The sequence below is a fragment of the Canis lupus genome, chromosome 23, assembly GCF_011100685.1.
Source record: "Canis lupus familiaris isolate Mischka breed German Shepherd chromosome 23, alternate assembly UU_Cfam_GSD_1.0, whole genome shotgun sequence".
In the NCBI taxonomy this organism is placed as follows: domain Eukaryota; kingdom Metazoa; phylum Chordata; class Mammalia; order Carnivora; family Canidae; genus Canis; species Canis lupus.
The window spans coordinates 38,971,391-38,991,843 of record NC_049244.1 but is presented as its reverse complement, the minus strand read 5'-3'; the positions used below and the strand labels follow the sequence as shown (position 1 = coordinate 38,991,843).

Here is a 20,453-nt window from a genome sequence, read left to right as displayed (position 1 = left end):
CATCAGCTTAAAACGCAGTTCCCCTGTTCATTCTCTGGCAGCAGCTCTGGCATGGGCATCAAGAGACTTGGCACTTTTGCCTGTGACAGTAAGGACATCCCAGGGGCTATGGGGTGAGCTGAGGTCATTGTTGCAGCACAAGGCTTTGGCCCACACAGGACTCAGCTGTTGACAGGAAAAAATATGAGTATAGAATTGTTTTTCCACGGGGAGATAATGAATCCCCTGGCCAATATAATCTCACAAAACAGCTTTTTCCTCATTGCCACCAAAAAAAAAAGCATCTTAGTGGAGTTTCTGCATTAAGTATTAGCATTACAGGAGATTTGAAATATAAGGTTTCCCAAAAGATATGCATCTTCTTTCTTTTTGTCAAGAATGACCTAGAAAGGAGAGCAGCCTCCTGGAACTCTGCTGCCGGTGACGGTAGGAGATACTAGAATGCATGAGGTAGAGCTGCCCAGTAGGTCCCTTGTCCAGGGTTTGTGCAAAGAAGCTGGTATTCCATTTAGCTCCTGGCAGACTAATTCACTTAACAAATCTTCATGATGCCCCTCTGCTTGGCCATGCAATGTCCAGAGGCTGGGTTGTAGCAGTGACCGAGGCAGGAGGGAGCCTTGCCTTCATCTTTGAGGGAAAATAGACAGGAAGTAGGTGGGTTGAGCGATCCCATGTTCAGAGACCTGAGGGGCAGGCTGCTAACTAAGCAGAGCCCATCTTGGGAGGAGGAGCTGGGGTCTGGGAATGCCTCCCAGAAGAGGTGACCTTGAAACTGAGGCCCTCAACGCAAGCAAGAGAAGGGCAGAAATGGAAAAGCATTCTAGGTGGAAGGAGTAACTTGTGAAGGGCCTGTGAGTTTTTGTTTTTTAAGGTTTATTTATTTTAGAGGAAGAGAGAGCACATGAGTGGAGGGAAGGATAGGGATAGAATCCTGAAGCAGACTCCCTGCTGAGTGGAGCCCTATGTGGGGCTCAATCCCAGGACCCAGAGATCATGACTTGAGCCAAAATCAGGAGTTGGCTGCTTAGCTGACTGAGCCACCCAGGCGCCCCCTGTGTGTTTTTGTTTTTATTTCTTTCTCCCCCTTCTCTTCTTCCTTACTCAGAAAACTCAAGGATGCCCAGGCTGGAGAATATGTGCAGCATTATCCAATTTACATTAATTTTTAAAACAGACACCAATATAACTGGATTTTGCATGGATACATATACATTTATATAAAAGTATTTTGAATGGCACAGAAGGAAACCCACTAAATTTATGACAATGGTTGCTTCTGAGAAAGAAGAGGAAGACAGGGCCTGGGATGGGGACAACAAACCTCATTTTTTCTGAAAATTTGTATTTATTTTATCAAAGGAGACTCTAAAAATGTCTTGACAAAATGTTAACAATAATTAATTCCAGATGGCTGGTAGCCAGGTGTTTATTACTCTCTCTATATATAATCTTAACAAAGAAAAATCAAGTACAGACTATAGATTCGTCAAGTGGAGGGGTCAACGTTGGAGAATATGCTTTACAAAGTCCTTTAGAATGACCATCCAGGGGACGCCTGGGTGGCTTAGTGGTTGAACATCTGCCTTTGGCTCAGGGCTTGATCCTGGGGTCCTGGGATCGAGTTCTGCATCCTAGGGAAGCCTAGGGCTTCCTGTAGTTAGCTTGCTTCTCCATCTGCCTATGTCTCTGTCTTTCTCTGCGTGTCTCTCATGAATAAAGAAATAAAATCTTTTTTAAAAAAATGACCGTCTAGGAACTCTAAGCAAAGTTCACATCACAGGGCACCAGGAAATCTTGATTGCTCACATGAAAATGAAGAACAACAACAACAACAACAACAACAAAAAACAAGAAAAAAAAAAGAAAATGAAGAACAGTTGTGTTTTTGTGACAGGGCTCCCTGCAGCATGCATCTCACCTGCAGTAGATTGCTCTTTGGCCTTCAGTGCAAGATGGCATTTGTTTCTTGTTACAGTAGACCCACAACTGATAGAGATCTCTGCATCCTTCCTTCAAAAGAGTTTTTGCCAGGGGATGTTGTTGGGATCAACATGTGTTCAAAATCTCAATGATGTAACCTTGTTTCTGTTGCTGAACGTATGTTGACTTATCCCATTGGAAACGAGCATCCACCTTGACCACAGAAAGGAATCAACAGAACTTTCTTAGTGCCAAAGAACTGAGAACTTACCAGTGAAACAGGACCTTGCCCTCCTTTGCCCCTCTGCTCTTCTTGTTGCAGAAAGACCCCAGGACAGTCCTGCTCATTTCCTGTAAATTTTAGCCCTGGCTTACTGTCACGGTCTTCAGCACTCTTCCTTGTTCCTCCACCACCCACTTCCATGGTCATTATCTTGTCTCCACCACAATCTAGGTTGTTACTGTAGTACCTCATACTACTGATTCGAGATTTCTGTCCTTACCCAGCTTAGATTCCATGGTCCTTCATTATGGTCACTCCTCTGCCTATGTCCTCAACTCTCTTGGCCCCCTTTTTCTCCATAGTCCTTGCTTGGCACACTGTATGCCACTCTCCCAGTCTCTCACCCCCTGCTGCTTAAATCCAACCCTCCATCTGCCCTGCACCTCCCCAGGGAAGGGGGGGTGGCGGGGGCTGCACATGGCTGGGGAGAACTACAACCATGCAGAGAGGCCTCACTTTGTTTTACCTCAAGCAGGCCCTCAGCACTCCTGACACTCCTGCTACACTCCCTTAATCCATTTACACACCTCTCCTCTGTTTTCAGACTCCTCATAGCTCGTCTCACATGCATGTTTGCTGCTGCTGACCTTGCTTTCATCTGTAGGGTACTACAGCCCGACCTGCCCCAGCCTTCCCTCCTCTCACTAGGCAGAGTGGTCCAGGCTCCTTGCTGTGTGTTTTTGTTTTTCTTTTTCTCCCCCTTCTCTTCTTCCTTACCCAGAAACTCAAGGATGCCCAGGCTGGAGAATATGTACAGCATATCTCCATCCCCCTGTCCCCCCGCCCCCAGTCTGTGCCTTAGAGCAAATCTTCCCAATGACATTTCTCCAGCAACAATCCCTGTCTCCTATTTTATCAGTTTTGCCCTCTCTGTGGAATTATTCCAATTGTCACGCAAATGAGCCTTAATATAGTCCATTTTAACTATCTTGCCTTGGCCCCCTGCCCCCCTTTCCAGCCACCCACATATTACTCTGTTCATCTTTCCAACAAAACTTGAAAAATTTGTCCCTGTTCATTACCACCAATTCTTCTCACCCATTATCTCTTGATCCTTCTCTTGTCAGGCTTTATCCCTGCTACTCCACTAAAACAGCTTTGTCAGAGTCACCAGTGACTCTGTGGCTGTTTCTCACAACTGACTCAGCTGACTAGTGCTTCCTCCTGAACACACTCCTTTCACTGGGCTTCTGGGTACCACGCCCTTCTGATTGCTTCCTACTTTCTGACTCAGTCTATGTCTTGGTTTGACCTTATCTGGAAGACCTGAGGACATCAGAGTGCCCCAGGGGTCAATCCTTCTGCTTCCCTTTTTCACTCACTCTGTGGGGTGGAAGAGTCTCAGAGCTCTGAATTACCCTCCACACAGTTTATCTATACATTTACGCAGTCACTCTTCACGCAGGACAATCCACATTAAATCTATAGTTTAGGATATTTTTTTTGGCTGCAAAATTTTCAGTGATTGATAGATTGCTTATATTTAAGATTACAGATGTAGGATCACATTTTTGTAATTTTCTGATCATAGGCTAACTAGAGATTGCATGCAAAAAAAAAAAAAAAAATTAAAACCAAAAAACCCAGAGGAGTTCTACAAGAGATATCTCAGTAAGAATGTTTAGAAATTAAATAGCATTTTCTGCTATCAGCTTCATAGACTGTGTGGTTTAGGAACTTCTAATATTCACACTCTTTAAGATAAGCTCTTCACAATTAGGATAAAGCCATGACAAAGACAAAATATCCTTTTGAGACTACCGTACTACAGTTTTTGCCATGGGGTGTGTATGTCTTTGATGCAAAAGGCAAATAGCACTGAAACACTTCAGTTTGTCACAGAAAAAAAAAAAAAAAACTATGGCACTGAACTCATCAATACAGGAAGCCGTATTTATGTTAAAGCATCTGTTGACCCGTGAGTATGAGATAATTACTTAAAGTGAATATGAACCAACCACTTTTGTTAGTGATGTGTTTGTTTGGTCTTTTAAATCACTGACTTTTGTTATCTGTAAAAAGAAGTTCTTATGCCATTCAGTGAGGGATCTCATCTAGTTGAAAAGGTAAAGCAAATCTGATTGAGACTTTATGACCAAATACTTGGATGAATAAATTAAAAGATGGTGGGAACTGGAAAAGAAATGGGGCTTTTGTTAGAATCTTGCCAATGCTTTTCTAGCCATTTTTTCTATCCGTTCAGGGAACAAGGAGGGAAGCATGTTAAGAATTATACGGAGGAAATTATGGCTTAGTGTTGAGATAAACTTCCTAGGAATAAGATTGTGTACCCTAATGAACTGTGGGATTTGTCTAAAGACAATAAATAATTAGGAGTTCATTATGGTAGAAAACCCTTTTCTGAGTTCAGATTTGAGGGAAGAAAAGCATCATCTTGCATATTAATACTTTTATCTGCTCACTTTAGTAATTGGCTAGATGTGAAGACTTCAGTTATTGTTTTCATGACATGGTTTTCCAATTGGTGCTTTTCTTTACAGGTTCCCGAGGGGAAAGTAGTAGTTCTTAATTTCCGATTCATAGATCTTGAGAGTGACAACCTGTGCCGCTATGACTTTGTGGATGTGTACAATGGTCACACCAATGGCCAGCGTATTGGGCGCTTTTGTGGCACGTTCCGGCCTGGAGCCCTTGTGTCCAGTGGTAACAAGATGATGGTCCAGATGATTTCCGATGCCAACACAGCTGGGAATGGCTTCATGGCCATGTTCTCTGCTGCTGAACCAAACGAAAGAGGTACTGTTTCCACATAATGACAGGCAATAATAATGCCTCATGGTTATTGGATGCCTACTGTGTGTTAGGCTCTGTCCTAGGCACTTTAGATGTGTTTATTCCTTTAACCTAAAGTTTAAGAGCATTTCTTCTCAAATGGAGCTAATAAATGCCACCAAACCACCAAGAGACCATTCAAAAAAGTCTCTTTTTTTTAAAAGCCCATGTGATTCTTATCAAAATTCAAATATAGAAATTCCTGGAGTAAAAATGTGAAGCTTCCATACACACATATACACATACAAATATAGAAATATACCCCCTCACTCCATTCTAGCCCCATCTTAGAGCCATGGCTGATGATTCCCATTTCTATGTACACTCATGTATATACTTCTGCAGTAGCTTTTTAAAAATATAAGTGGTATCATACATTCATATTGTTTCACAACTTTTTTTTTTCCACTTAAAACTATGTATTGGGGTGTTTCCATGTCAGTACCTAAGAGCACCTATGGGTAGAAGCCTCTACCCTGAAGAGATAACTGCAGTGGGCAAGATCTGTTAAATTTGGAGCCTTTGCTTGAGGGCATTTCCTAATCTGCTCTTGCTTTGGGCTATTGCGCAGCATTATGGTTTGAGATGTCAAAGGACAGGATCTGGGGCTGACACAACTGCCAGGATGTTTGGGAGGAAATCTTGGCCAGGAGCTACCAAGGAATTGAGGCACAAAATATATGTATAAAATCCATCTTGATCTTTGGCTGACAGCCAAACTCATATGCAGAGGAGAGTCCAGTTGGTCGGCATAAGAGTATCAGCTGAAAGATGAAAGTGAACAGAGATTACAGCTGCTGCCCACTACCAGGGAGATCGACTTTGAACTTGGGTCTAGTGAAATGCCTGCTAGAATAAAAATCATTTTCTCTATAATGTATCATTCATAATATCCAGTATCCACTCATGTGATAAAACCAAAAAAGTGTATCTGTATTCAAGAAAAAAAGCAGTCAATAACAACAAATCTCAAGATAACTCAGATGTGGCAGTTAGCAGACAAGCACTTCAAAGGAGCTATTATGAATATGTTTAAGGACTTAAAGGGAAATGATGTATAGTAAGGAAACAGATTGAGAATTTCAGAAGAGAAACAGAGCTATAAAACTATAAACGAAAAGAAGAATAAAAAGTAATCCTAGAACTGAAAATTACAGAGTCTGAAATTTAAAAATTTACCTGGTGGGCTTCCAAGCAGATTGGAGATGGTAAAAGAGTCAATGGATCTGAACAGAAATGACCCAATCTGAAGAACCAGGATGAGAAAGATTAAAAAAAAAAAAAAAAAAAAAAAAAAAAGAGCCCAAGTGACCAGTGAGGCAACATCAAGTGGTCTAACACGTGTCATTTGTGTTCCAGAAGAGAGGGATAGTAGTACAGGAAAAATGTCTGAAGAAATAATGGCTTGAAGCTATCCAGATTTAGTGAACAACATTAATTTAGAGAGCCAAGATCAACAAACCCCAAACAGGATAATAGATAAAAATAAAGCCACACTGACAAATGTCAAAATTACAAAATCTAAATATAAAGAGAAAAAACTTAAAATCAGTTTGATGAAAATCAAATCACATACAAGGAAACAATGGTATGAAGGATGGCTTTCTTTTAATTAGAAACAGTGGAGGCCAGAAGGCAGTAGAACAGCATTCTTAAAGTGCAGAGTAAAACCGTCAACACAGAATTCTATATAGCCAGTCTTCAAAAATAAAAGTGAAATGAAGACATTTGTTGCATCACAAGAAATATTGAAGGAACTTCCTCAAGTTGAAGGGAAATGGCCCCACCGGTTAACACAAAGTTAGTGGAAGGACTGGAGGCCCCTGGAAATGGTAATATAAAAGACCATGTGTTATTTTCTGTTCTTTTAATTTTTTTACATGTATCTATTCAAAACAACAAAAAACCCTTTAACACTGTATTGTGGAATGTATGATATAATATATATGACAATAATAGAACAAAGGCATAGATAAAAGAAAGGTAAATGGAACTTTACTATTGTAGACACACACCCACACCCACCCACCCACCCACACACACATATACAACACATGGAGAAATACTGTATTAATTCTAAGCAGATTGTGATAAATTAAAGATGCACATTGTAATCCCTAGAGTACCCATTAAAAATGCAAGAGTTAGAGCTAAAAGCCAAAAGGTTAAAATAGAATACTAAAATTTTTCAACTAACGCCGAGAAGGCAGGAAAGAACAGATGGAACAAGAGAAAGGTGAGACAAATGGAGCAAACTAGCAAATGGCGCACTAAATCCAAGCCTATCAATAAATACATTTATTGCCAAGGATTAAATACTCTGGTTAGAAAACAGAGATTATTAGAACAGTTTAAAACGCAAGGCCTAACTGTATGTTGTCCATAAGGAAGCACTCAAAAAACAAAGACAAACCAGGTTGATGTAAAAAGATGGAAAAATATGTACCATGCAAACATTATTAAAATTAAAACTAATAAAGATCCCAATAAATATGAAAATGGGCAAACACTTGAACGGACTCTTCACAAAGGAAGACACATGACTGATTAATAGGTACATGAAAAGCTGCTCAGTATCATTAGTTAACAAGGGAATGCAAACTAAAACCACATTGAGGTGCCATTACAGACCCACCAGATTGGCTAAAACAATTGACACCATGAAATGCTGGTGAGGATGTGATGTAACAAGCGTGCTCATACCTGGAGAGGTACGAAGTGCTACAACCTTGAGGGGAAAATCATTAGTAGTTTCTTCTGAAGTTAAACACCTACATCTACTCTTGGCCAGGAATTGCTTTCCTGGGTATTTGTGCAGGAAAAATGAAGACGCATGTCCCCAAAAGAGATTTGTACAAAACTGTTGACAGCAGCTTCATTCACAATAGCCCAAACTGGAAACACCCACATGAAATATCAACAGAAGAAAAAGTAGACAAATTGTGTTCCCACACACTGGAATCACTCTGCAGCATAAAAGAACAAACTACCAGTGCACATAGCAACAGGAATGCACCTCGGATGTTGTGCTAACAGGCAAGGGAAGCCAGACGCAGAAGAGTCCACAATATGCACAATACATATTCCATTTATATGAAGGTCTAGAATAAAACTAATCTAAGGCGAAGTTTTTCAGAAAAGTGGTGTGGAGAGTCAGCAGACTGAGAAGGGATACAGGAATTTGGTGGGAAATGGATTCTGTGTGGTCATGGGAGTGTGACTTACATGAGTAGATTAATTTTTCAAATTAGCACAGCTAAGATTTGTACATTTCACAGTACATGACTTTACCTCTCTGAAATCTGTAAAACAACAATAAGAATAATAATAAAGCAGGTGGTAGGGATTGGATAGTGGTATTAATAAAAAGAAAAGTAGAATGATAATAATGTTGAAATCGGGTGACGCATACATAGAGGCTCATTATATTAGTCTATTTACTTTGTATATGCTTAAAATTTTCCATGAATAAAAAGTTTTAGAAATTATACAACCTTGATTTTTATAATGTATTTTCTTAGGGATGCCTTTTAAGAATGATTATCTTTTGTGTCAAAGAAATCTTTAATTTAGAATATATTAGTTCCAATTCAGTTTTTCTCTGTTAGTTAAATTCAAATAAAATTAAATTTAGAACTTTGTATTAAAATTTCACTCTAACGTTATTCCTATTGACCTCTCAGTATATATGCATGGAGATGTCTGAGATGATGTTTTCAAATATTAATTGTGGTTAGTTTTAGGTGGTTGGATTTGGGGCAATTTTTTTCCTTCTTGATGCTTTTCTCTATTGCTGAAAATTTATAAATGTTTTTACAAACAAAAATTATTCTTAAAAATTATTAAAGATGTATAGCATATAAAGTTTTCTGATAATGAGTGTTCTCTATGCCAACTAATTCAAATTTTGTCCTTGGGCATGTATTTTAATCCTATTAATAAATACTTCTGCCTTGAGGGTTCTTAAAATCTGTGTAATTTGATGAGCTAGCATGATTTCTGAATGAGTTCATGCCCAAATGTTTTGTCTTTATTGAAAAAAATGAAAGAAGAAAGAAAGAAAGAAAGAAAGAAAGAAAGAAAGAAAGAAAGAAAGAAAGAAAGAAAGAAAAAGAAGAGAGAAAGAAGAGAAGCCCTGATTTCACTCCTATGCTCTTTTGTGCTGATATGATATGTCAAGTAACAGAAATATCATTCTGTGTGGTGGGGGGTTGGGAGGGAGTAGAAAACTGTATAACTGTACTTTAAGAAACAATTTAAGAGCTTCTGTCATTGCCTTTATTTACTGTATTATTACCACTATACCCATATGGTTGCATTGCCATAACTTGTATCAGGATATAAACTTGGATTTTTTTTCCATGCTTAAAAATTTCAGGGGATCAGTATTGTGGAGGACGCCTTGAAAGACCTTCCGGCTCTTTTAAAACCCCCAACTGGCCAGACCGTGATTACCCTGCAGGAGTCACTTGTATGTGGCACATTGTAGCCCCCAAGAATCAGGTAAGATTCCCTAAAAATATGAAGAAAGCATGCGTATGTGAATTGCGTAGACAGTGTGAGGGGCCCATCGTGCAATAGCTCAGCATGCAGGGTGGGGCAGGCCCTGCTGGACGTAGGTATCTCTTCATACAAAGACACAGATTGAAATTGCTTTTGCACTATTTGACTTGCAAAGTCTTGCATTGAATTTCCTATTATATAAATACAAGTTTTCAAATTTCAATACGCATAGTAAGGAAATCCCTGTGAGATTGCTTGATCCTGTGGAAGATGTTATAAACAGCAGTGACCAAGTGTGGGAGGGTAAGAATCCCCAAGTAAGATGTATGTTTCAGGTAACCATTTGTTCACTAAGCAAATGCATTGTGACAGCCTCACCTGGACGGAGCCAATGCAGGCACAGAGAAGGAGTCTTTTCAGTTGTTACTTAACATAAAATTTGCATAGGTTCCCCCCAGAATAACTTTATTCATTGTTCTGAAACAGTCAACAGAGAAGGTCCAGGTTTCCAGTGCTTATTAGTTTGTGGTTATTTGAAATTTTACCATTCTTAGGAACCACTTTCAAATATTGCTTGTAGGACAAAACTTGGTACAGGAGTAGACCAAGTCCACTTTGTGGACTTTGGAAAATAACTTTTAAAAATTATTATTGTTATGAACACTACAGACTTTAATTAAACACTGGATGATGAACATTACAATACGGTTTAAAAAAAACTTTTCTAGGGCACGTGAGTGGCTCAGTTGGTTAAGCGACCCACTCTTGATTTTGGCTCAGATCATGATCCTCAGGGTCCTCCCCACTTGTCAGCGGGGAGTCTGCTTCTCTCCCTCTACCCCTCCCTCCATTTTATGTGCAGACATGCTCTTTCTTTCTCTGGCTCGAATACCATGCAAGTTAGTGATTTAAACACACACACACACACACACACACACACACACACACACTTTGATCATAATCCCCAAATCCAGTTTTATTTTTAAGAATAAAAATATGGTTGTTTACTTAATGATGAAAGATTCTATAAATTTATTGAACTTTTAATAGTTTAAAATAACACTTAAAAATCACATATTTGGGGGCACCTGGGTGGGTGGCTCAGTGGTTGAGTGTCTGCCTTTGGCTCAGGTCATGATCCCAGGGTCTTGCAGGCTCCCCACAGGGAGCCTACTTCTTCCTCTGCCTATGTCCCTGCCTCTCTCTGTGTCTCTCACGAATAAATAAATACAATCTTTTTTAAAAATCACATTTTTCAACATTTAAGCCATTACGTATTTCTTGAGATTGTACTGGCCATTTTTCTCTCTGTGACATTTGTAAATGTATTAGCCTAAATAATTTCAGCTTAATTATTCTTGCAGATTACAGTTCACCATCTTTTTTCTATTGTTCATCTCTTTGATTATTTAAATTGGGGTTTCATTTTGCTAATGTGATTTTTGGCTTCAGCCAAGTGAATTTTTAATCATTGTTGTAGTGCTTGAAATCCCTGGAAGCACTGTCAAAGAAGAAGAATATAATGGGAAAATTAAGTCCTAAGTAATTTCTATGCAAATCTATGCGTGTTTCCTTCTGTTAAAGACTTAACTCTTTTTTTTTTTAATCGTAGCTTTTCCCTTTATTCTCCTATTTATTTACTTTTTTAAAAATCTTCTCTCCAGTAGTTGTTACATGACTTATTTCTAAGTAGGGAATGTTTAGCCAGTTTTTTAATAATCTAGAAAGCATTTTATTACTAACTGGTGAGAAGTTATTGGACGCAAAGAGGAAATATGTTAATATAATTTAAAGGAGTGCTAAATATGGATAAGTCATTATTCACCCATAACTGGTGCTTTTTAAAGGTGAGTAAATAGGTAGCTATGTGGCAATTATGTTCAAAGCTGTAATTTACCTTTGGTCCTTCTGTGATACTGCTGCTGTTATCATCTTCATCCAGATTACTACATGTGAGTCTTCTTTAGCTAATAACCAGGGCCTGTCCTAATAGGAAGTAATGCCTGTTATCTTCCCTAAGCAGCAGGGAGGGTTGCCTGCCCACCTGCTGCCCAGCAAAAGTGGGGACCAGCTATCTGGTATCATGTGTATTTAAGAACCTAGGAAGATTTCCTTTGATTCACACATTGAAGGTGCTCTGGAAAAATCCACTTGTGAGGAGAATGATTGCCTATTAAATCAAAACTTCCTATTGACTTGAATAACTTAGGACAGGACACTGTTTTTGGTAGTAGTGCAAAAAATTAAGGAATATATAAGAAATCTAACACTGACTTTATCAGTGCTTTCATACAGCCTCTTCAAAAATCAACCACATCACCAAGTAGGCTGTGCTCACTTTTCAAACATAGTTCAAGAAGACTTACCGTCAAATCCCCACTTCCTGAATCTCTGGTCCTAAAGAATTTGCCTCCTTTACATGTGATGGGAATGTCATTCTCCTTCCCTCGAAAGAGGAACAACTCTATCCACCACCTCCCCAACCAAACACGTAACACATACACCACACCTCAACACACGCTAACACAGGGGACATCTCCAAGAAGAAGAATGAAATTGGTATGTACCTCTCCTACCCACCCCAACTCATATCAATTATGGTTTTAACGTAGGTTGGTAGGGTTACATGGTGGTTCCCATACATTTGTAATTGTAGGTGAACAGATCTCTTAAATTTAAGATCTTAACTAAGGTTGAGATGATCTTTTGGAATGATTAAAAATGAAAGCAGTAGAATACCACAGTTTTGTTAACTACAGAAGAAACATGAAATCAACAAGAAACAAATAATTCAAACAGAATGAATATATTCTTTACAAAGGAAAATCCTGCAGATCTGGGGAGAGGAAGATTTCCCTTTGGGATTATTCCTCAGTGCTATCTTGACATTTCTGATGTTGTGCTTTCTCTAAAGCTTATAGAATTAAAATTTGAGAAGTTTGATGTTGAGCGTGATAACTATTGCCGATATGATTTTGTGGCTGTGTTTAATGGTGGAGAAGTCAATGATGCTAAAAGAATTGGAAAGTATTGTGGCGATAGTCCACCTGCGTAAGTAGTACCTGTTTTATTTCATTAATATTTTAGTGGCTCTAAACTTCTTTTTTATTCAATTGCCCAGTTATATTTTTTTTTCTGGAAGATCCTATGCTCTTGTTGTTTTGTTCACAAATTCTTGGGTTCCATGACAATAGAGTCCCATATTGCACCAGCACAAAGAGTAGCCAACCCAGAGAGTGAAGCAACATTAATGAGTGTAGTGAGGCCTCGACAGCCAAAGAGATAATAGAAGCAGAGTTGGTTATGCCCCAGAGTCAGATGCTAGCCAGGTACTGGACTACGTCACTGCCCTGCAAAGGTGAGCTCAAGCAGCAGACTGGAATGGGGGAAGTTCTGAGAAAAAAGCAGGGGGCTAAAATTTGGAGATCCAGACAGGGAAACCTGGATACTTACGACAGACCCAGATGATTTTACCTCATTGGAGACCTGTCCTATTGTGCCTCTTCCTCACATTGTTGCTCAGACTTGCTGGGTGAGCCTGAAAGGCATTGTGTATTTATCAACGAACATTTATGGAGCAAAGATCTCTGCCACTTACTAGCTGTGTGACATTGGGCAAGTTGCTTAATTCCACTATTCTGTATTGGTGCAACACATGACTGTGTTTTGGTGCAAGATATTTCACACCTTCATATATGACACTAGGGAAAGCAGTGATTCAAATTACTACAGCTTTGGGTGTCTGGCTTGCTTAGTCAGTGGAGCTTGCAACTCTTGACTTCGGGGTTGTAAGTTTGAGCCCCATGTTGGGGGTAGAGATTACTTAAAAAAAAAAAAAACTTAAAAAAATTACTACAGCTTGCTGTCAAAGTCACCATTATGCCAATTTAAATATCCTTTCTATTCTGTTGCTTATACATAATTAGATTATATGCATCACTTGATTTTACATGCATGTCTATGATTCCTCTAGACACATTGGGGGTTAAAGCATGGTATTTTTCAATTTAAATTCATTTATATTAAGTTTGATAATATTAAGAATTTTTAATACATACAAGTTGGTCAAAATTTGAACATTACTGCCCAAATCTGACTCTCCAGCTGAAGGTGTTAGAGAAAGGCCCATTTCTAAGCTCTAGGGGAAGGTGTTCTTTCTGTATTCTATTCCTGTTGCTGCTGCAACAAATTACCACAAACCGAGTGGCCTAAAATAATACATTTATTCTCTTACAGTTCTGGAGGTCAGAAGTCTGAAATCACTTTCACTGGGCTAAAGTCAAGCTGTCAGCAGGGCTGTTTCCTTCTGGTTGCTCTGAGGGCAGAATCAGTTTCCATGCTTATTTTAGCTTCAAGAAGCTGCTGCAATTTTTGGCTGTGGTTCCCTCCTCTATCTTCAAAGCACATCACTCCTATCTCTGCTTCTGTCATCAGATGGCCTTCTCCTTTCTTGGAGTCAAACCTCTTTCTCCTAAGGACACCCATGGTTACATTTAGGGCTGACCTGGACAATCCAGGATACTCCCCCTTCTCAAGATCCTTCACTTAATCACATCTGCAAAGTCCCTTTGCACATAAGGTAACATATACATAAGTTCCAGGGATTTTAATGTGGACATCTTGGGCGGGCCACATTCAGCCTCCCACACCTTCCTCTATTCAGAGCCAATCTTTTCATCTATATCCTCCTTCTGACCTCTTCTTCTCCCTTAAAACTTCCCTCTAATAACCCTCTTCTTTTTCTCTATTATCTCCATCTTTAGCCTCTGCCTTCTTTTTTTGTTTCTTTCCCATAGCCTATAAATTTAACTTCTTCTAACTGAGGGAAAAAAAGTAACCCTTTCTTGACTCTATCAAGAGTCTTTTTCCATCATGTCTTTCCTTCTCTTTATATTCAAATATAAAAAAAAAATTCGTTTCATTTCCTAGCAATATAGAAAATAAGATAGTCTTTAAAATCATACTGCTATAAACACCAAATAGCATTCCTAAGTTAAAAAATTGTTTAAGCATTACTCAGTTGGCAAAAAATAAGAGAAATCTTCAGAGGTTAAAAATGTTGAGAAGTCCAAATCCAAAAGGATAAATAAGTACTTGTGGGTGGCAGCTTCCTTCAGACATGTGCCAGTTCTTGGTAACCTAGAACTTAATTCGCAACAGATCATGCTTAGAGATAGGAGACAGAGCTCAGGGCCTCAGCAAGGGATGAGATTGGATCAAATAGAATGTAAAGACGACACCCATAGAAAATGACACCAATGTGACTAAACTAATTTTCCTCCCTCCCCAAGGGAGGTAGTAAAGAAATTGGCTATTTAGGTGTTGGCATTTGGTAAAGGGATAAAAAGGTAGTCTCTAATGAAAATTCCTAACCAAAAACCAGTTCACAAGTGAGTTTGAGGTTAGAATTTACACTGACTGTACAAAAAACCTATTACCAAGAATTTAAAGTTTCCGAGTTGGTAGTGCCCAAAGGGATAGAGAGGAGAAAACACAAATCTTGTCTGGAAAAATGCATCTAATAGAGACTTTAATAATTCCTATAAAGTTATAAGAAATATAGGTTCCCAATTAAAAAAAAATTCACAAAACACAAAGGAAAAGCCAATAACAAGTAGAAACAAACAGTATAATCAGACCCACAGAAGCCATATATAATAATTATGATACAGAATGTGAAATAAATATGGTTAAGGACATTCATATGAAATGAAGGTGCAGATTATTGGAAGTATGACTTAGAAACAAAGGGCTGAGAAACGATCAGAGTTAACAAAGAGCCTAATAAAATTTCTGGAACTGAGATATATGATAATTTAAACAAGAAACTGAATACATGTGTTAAAATAATAGCTGATAAGACATAGCACCAGAAAGAATTAGGGAACTGAGAAATAGTTGTGATGTAATCATCTGGAATATAGCATAAAGAGACAATAGGTAGAAAATATAAAAATGAGGTTAAGAGCCATAGAGGATAGAGTGTAAGAATCTAATATACATTTAATTGGAGTTCCATAAGAAAAAAATAGAGAAGGTAGGAAATTTAATGTTTGAAGAAGTAATAGCTGAGGTTTTCCAATATAAATGAAAGATACCATTTATCAAAGTCAAGAACTCAACAAATCCTAAGCAACATATATTTTAATATACCCATTCCTACATGTATTGTAGTAAAACCACAGACAACAGAGAGAGATGTTGAAAAGAACCAGAGAGAAAAAGATTCTCACAAAGGGAAAACAATTAGCCTAACATGACTTCTCGGTAGTAAATATGGAAGTTAGAAGATCTTAGAGGGGTATCCTCAAAATAGGAGACAAAATAACTGTCATTTTAGAATTATTACTCAGGAAAACCTCTGATTTATGTATAAAAGAAATTAAAACATCTTTTCAGCTAAACAAGAGCTGAGAGAATTTACTACCAATAGACCCTAAAGAAACTTCACATTTTGTACCTCAGGAAGAAAGGTAAAAGTCACAAAATAAGAGACTAGCTGCAAGAGGAAACATTGAGCAAAGATCCTGGTCCTAAGAGCTGAAGGACTCACAGGCCCTAGTGTTGTTTAGGAATGGAGTGAACATATTATTAAGCTGTATAATATGCTAAAGTAAATGTGGATTAAATTTAGGGCAACCTTTGGAGTCTTTAACTTCCAAAACAGTGAGGAGAAAACATGAAATGAGAAAAAAGTTCATTCCAAAGGAAGGCAAGAGAAAAGGAGAAACATTTAAAAAAGGCAGGACCAAAAAAAAGCACAAAGTGAGATGGAAAAATTTTATCTAGATCGAAGTGTAATCAGTATAAATGCAAATGAATCAAATCATTAGTGAGAAGACAAAGTGTATTAAACTGCATAATAAAACAAAACCCAATATATGCTATTTATAAGACACGTCTCCATAAAAATAATAACACAGAGCATGTGAGAATAAAAGGATAGAAAAAAATACTGGAAACAAATGCTAGTTGAAAGAAAACTGGTATGGCTTTATTGATATCAGGGGAAAAGTAGATTTTAGGCAGAAAGCATTACTAAAAATAGTTGCTATGTAATGATAAAAGGTACAATTTATCAGGAAGGTATAATAATTGTAAACTTGCATGTGCCGAAAATGTATACAAAGCAAAAAATAGATAAATAAAAATTAATAGATCTACAAAGTCCACTATTATAGTAGGAGTTTTTTTGTTTTTTTGTTTTGTTTTAAGATTTTACTTATTTATACATGAGAGACAGAGGCAGAGACATAGGCAGAGGGAAAAATGGGTCTTTGTGGGGAGCCTGATGCAGGACTTGATCCCAGGACCCTGGGATCACACTCTGAGTGAAAGGCAGATGCTCAACCACTAAGTCACCCAAATGCCCCTATAGTAGGAGATTCTTAACACATCTCTTTCAATAGTTGATAGATTGACTGTCAATTGGGAAAAGATGGAAAATTGGGATGTAGAAAATGTGAGAAACAATTAACAGGTTTAGTCTAATGGATAGAGAACAAAGTGCATTCAACATATGGGGGAAAAAAAAAATATATATATATATTTTTTTTTTAAGAAAAAATGGACACAGGAAAAATAAAAAGCTAGAATTGCCAAGTACTCATTAAAGAAACTTAATCTGTGGTTAAAAGTCTTCCTATCAAGGGAGGAAAAACAGCCCCAGATTGTTTTTCTCCATTAGTTCTAACAAACATTTAAGGAACAAATGATGCTAACACTACACACATTCTTCCAGAAAAAAATAGGGATTGTTCCACAACTGATTTTATAAAGCTAGTATAAATGGACACCAAAACAAGGTAACGACCAAAAAAATAACCAAAAAAAAAAAAAAAAAAAAAGGATATTACAGACTAATCTTACTTGTGAATGTGATAAAAAATATTAAAAGAAAAAATATTAGTAATTCAAACCTAACAATGTATAAAAAAAGACATTCTGACCAGGAATTCAAGGTTGGTTTGATCTTAGAAAATCTATTACTATAATTGTGTACATTCCCAGATTAGAGTGTTACTTAAAGATTATATTTTTATTTGTTGGGAACATTAATTAAACAAGAATATCTTTTCTAAATAGCTTGAATAAAAAGTTTGGGGGCATCTGACTTGATCTCAGCTCAGATCTTGATCTCAGGGTCATGAGTTAAAGCCCCACATTGGACTCCATGCTAGACATGGAGCCTACTTAAAAAAAAAAAGTTTGTATTTTTAAAAAGATATTATTTTCATAGCAACTAAAAATATAAAATGCTCAAGAATAAATCTAATAATTGCATGCAAGACCTGAATAGAGAAAATTACAAAACCTTACTAAAAGATATTTTAAAAGACCTCAATAAATGGAGCTATATATTCTCATGAATAGGAAGAATCAGTGTCATTTAAAAATAACAAAATTGGTTTTTCATTTAACCTGACTGCCTGATTCTAAAATGTTCGTGGAACTGCAAGGGGGTGGGGGAAGGGGGTGAAACTAAGACAGTTCTGAAGGAGAACTTGGCAGGAGGATTTGCCTTACATGATGGAGCCATATCAGAAAGCTGTTGTAATTAAGAGAATATGGTTTTAACAGAGATAGACAAATGGACTAATGAAAACACCAAAGAGAGGCCAGAAACATATCCACCCACACGTGTCTGCAGATGGGGCACATCAGAGAACCCCACAGGTCAGCTGGTGAAAAATGGCCCCATTGAAAAATGAGGCAGGGATAATTTTTATTCATATGAGAAAATGAATCCTATCATCCAAAAATCAACTACAGATACATTGGAAACAATGAGAATTTCTGCTCATCAAAATATACCTTAAAGAGAGGGAAAAGAGAATGTACAAAACAGAAACAGATATTTGTGACATATTTGACAAAGACCCCTAGGTCCAGAAAATCTCAAGAAATTCTAAAAATTAGTAAGGAAAAGACAATGGGGAAAAGACGTGAACAGGCACTCCCCAAAGAAAGATGCACAGTGAATACATCTTTGAAAAGAGCGTAAATTGGTACAATGACTTTCAAAATCAACTTGGCATTATCTAAGGAAGTTGAAAATGGGCGTATATCCTGTGACCTCACATGGAGCGTGTACCCTACCCTCCTGGTGTGCCTTCAAAAGTTACCTTTGCCTGTGCGCACCAAGACATATACAAGAATATTCTTAGCGATACTGTTTGTAATGGAGGGCAGAGGAAATAGCCTAATGTTATCAACAAGAGAATAGTTAAATCATGCTATAGTTCGCATAATGCAGCAGTGAAAATGGTGGGTGAATCTCATAGTTATAATGTCGAGTGTGAAAAAATAACAGAAAATGCACACCATACCCTTTGATTTGTATAAAGTTGTGTGTGTGTTTAAAGATTTTATTTATTTATTTTGAGAGCACAAGCAGGGGGAGCAGCAGAGGGAGAGGGAGAAGGCTCCTGGCTGAGCAGGGAGCCCAACGTGGGGCTTGATCCCAGGACCTTGAGATCATGACCTGAGCCGAAGACAGATGTTTAACCCACTGAGCCACCCAGGTGCCCCCATATGACATTTAAAAGCATGCAAACCTATACAGTCTTTTGCTTAGTGATGCATATATTGGTAGAACTATAGGTAAAGGGAAGGATAAACACAAAATTCAGGATAGTGGTTGCCTCCATGGAGGCGGGGAGGGGGGGAGGTGTGATGGGGGCTGTTTTGAACCACTCACTTCTGAGGAGTTTGCCTGGAGTAGTTTGACAGCCAACCTACTGACTAACACTTTCACTAGGGGAATATTTTCTCATAGAGTACTCCTGGCATGGGGCAGTGCAGAAAATGAGAAAACTTATTTAGGGGGCTTTTCCCCTGTTAAAAGTCTGACTAGAAGGAGGAGTGCTGTGGTTGGTGAGATCACCTCATCATCCCTGTGTCTGGGTCAGTGCAGTTATAGCCATAGCATTGAGTTCAGTTCAAAAACATTTATTTAACTCCAGCCATGTGGTGGGCACTGTTAGGTAGCAGGACACAGAGATAAATAAAAAACACGAAGATAAGTAGTGGGACAGGTGAAACAGATGGGTAAATTGGCAAAGGAATGTCCTGGTGAGTTCCTGACAAGGAATCCTTTGGTCCAGTTGGGACAGGTGGTGAAGAGGTCAGGGGAGATTCTTTGAAGGAGACTGTGCTTCTTTTTTGGGGGGTGAGGGGGGTGGGGATATATTTATTTACTTGACCAGAAGAGAGAGATGAGGCAGGAGCGCGGAGCAGGGTTCCACGTCCAGCAGACACAGGAGCTTTTAGGTGCACGTAGGCAGGAATTGAGGGCGCCAGAGCCTTAGAACCCCCGTCCTTGACAAGATGAGCAGAGAGGCGGGTTAGAAGGTTGTGACGGGGTCCAGGGAAATCGAGGAGGTAGAGAAGGGTGGTAGAGATGGCGAGGAGGCTGTGGGTCAAGAAATACTCAGAAGGCAAGATTGGCAGGCGTGGGGGTTGACTGGCCGTAGTGATTGAAGAGGAGGAAGATGGGGATGACAAAGCCGCCATGGCTGGCAGGGCTAGCTTATCTCTCTAGGACCAAATGGCATCCTCCATCCCTTCCCGGGATCTGCCGGTAGGGAATGAATCCAAGCGCGATTTCCTCTTGCCTTTCTAGTGATTTGTAACATTAATTTGCAGATGCAACACGTGGCCCTCAGGACATTTATGGCACCGATATTCTGTCACATTCATGCTAAAGCTCAGGAGCAGCAGCAAAAATAGGTCTTTGCTACTGAAATACTCCTCCTTCAGAAAATTCAGTTTCTAACTTAATGCTCCCAGGATCAGCTCATAGAAAGGCATTAGACGATCACTGTAATTCTAGCACCATGCCCAGAAGGCCGACCTGATTAGGTCTTGAGGTTTCCTTGGCTGCTTAGAAGTGCTTTTTGTGATTTTATCACTTAAACAAGTTTAACATATTTTATTTGTGATTGTAGTTGGG

General features: G+C 38.6%; 1 protein-coding gene across 2 annotated transcripts in view; it reads left to right on the top strand.

Annotated features, from left to right (window-relative positions):
• PCOLCE2 (procollagen C-endopeptidase enhancer 2) overlaps positions 1 to 20,453 on the top strand; it is a 62,277-nt gene that overhangs the window by 29,608 nt on the left and 12,216 nt on the right. For both annotated transcript variants that reach the window (XR_005377108.1, XM_038571116.1), the window contains exons 3-5: positions 4,705 to 4,960; positions 9,375 to 9,499; positions 12,414 to 12,550. Coding sequence is in view for 1 of the 2 variants with exons in the window: in XM_038571116.1 (XP_038427044.1) it covers positions 4,705 to 4,960; positions 9,375 to 9,499; positions 12,414 to 12,550 (518 nt within the window). In the remaining variant the exon portion in view is untranslated. The remainder of the gene's footprint in view (positions 1 to 4,704; positions 4,961 to 9,374; positions 9,500 to 12,413; positions 12,551 to 20,453) is intronic.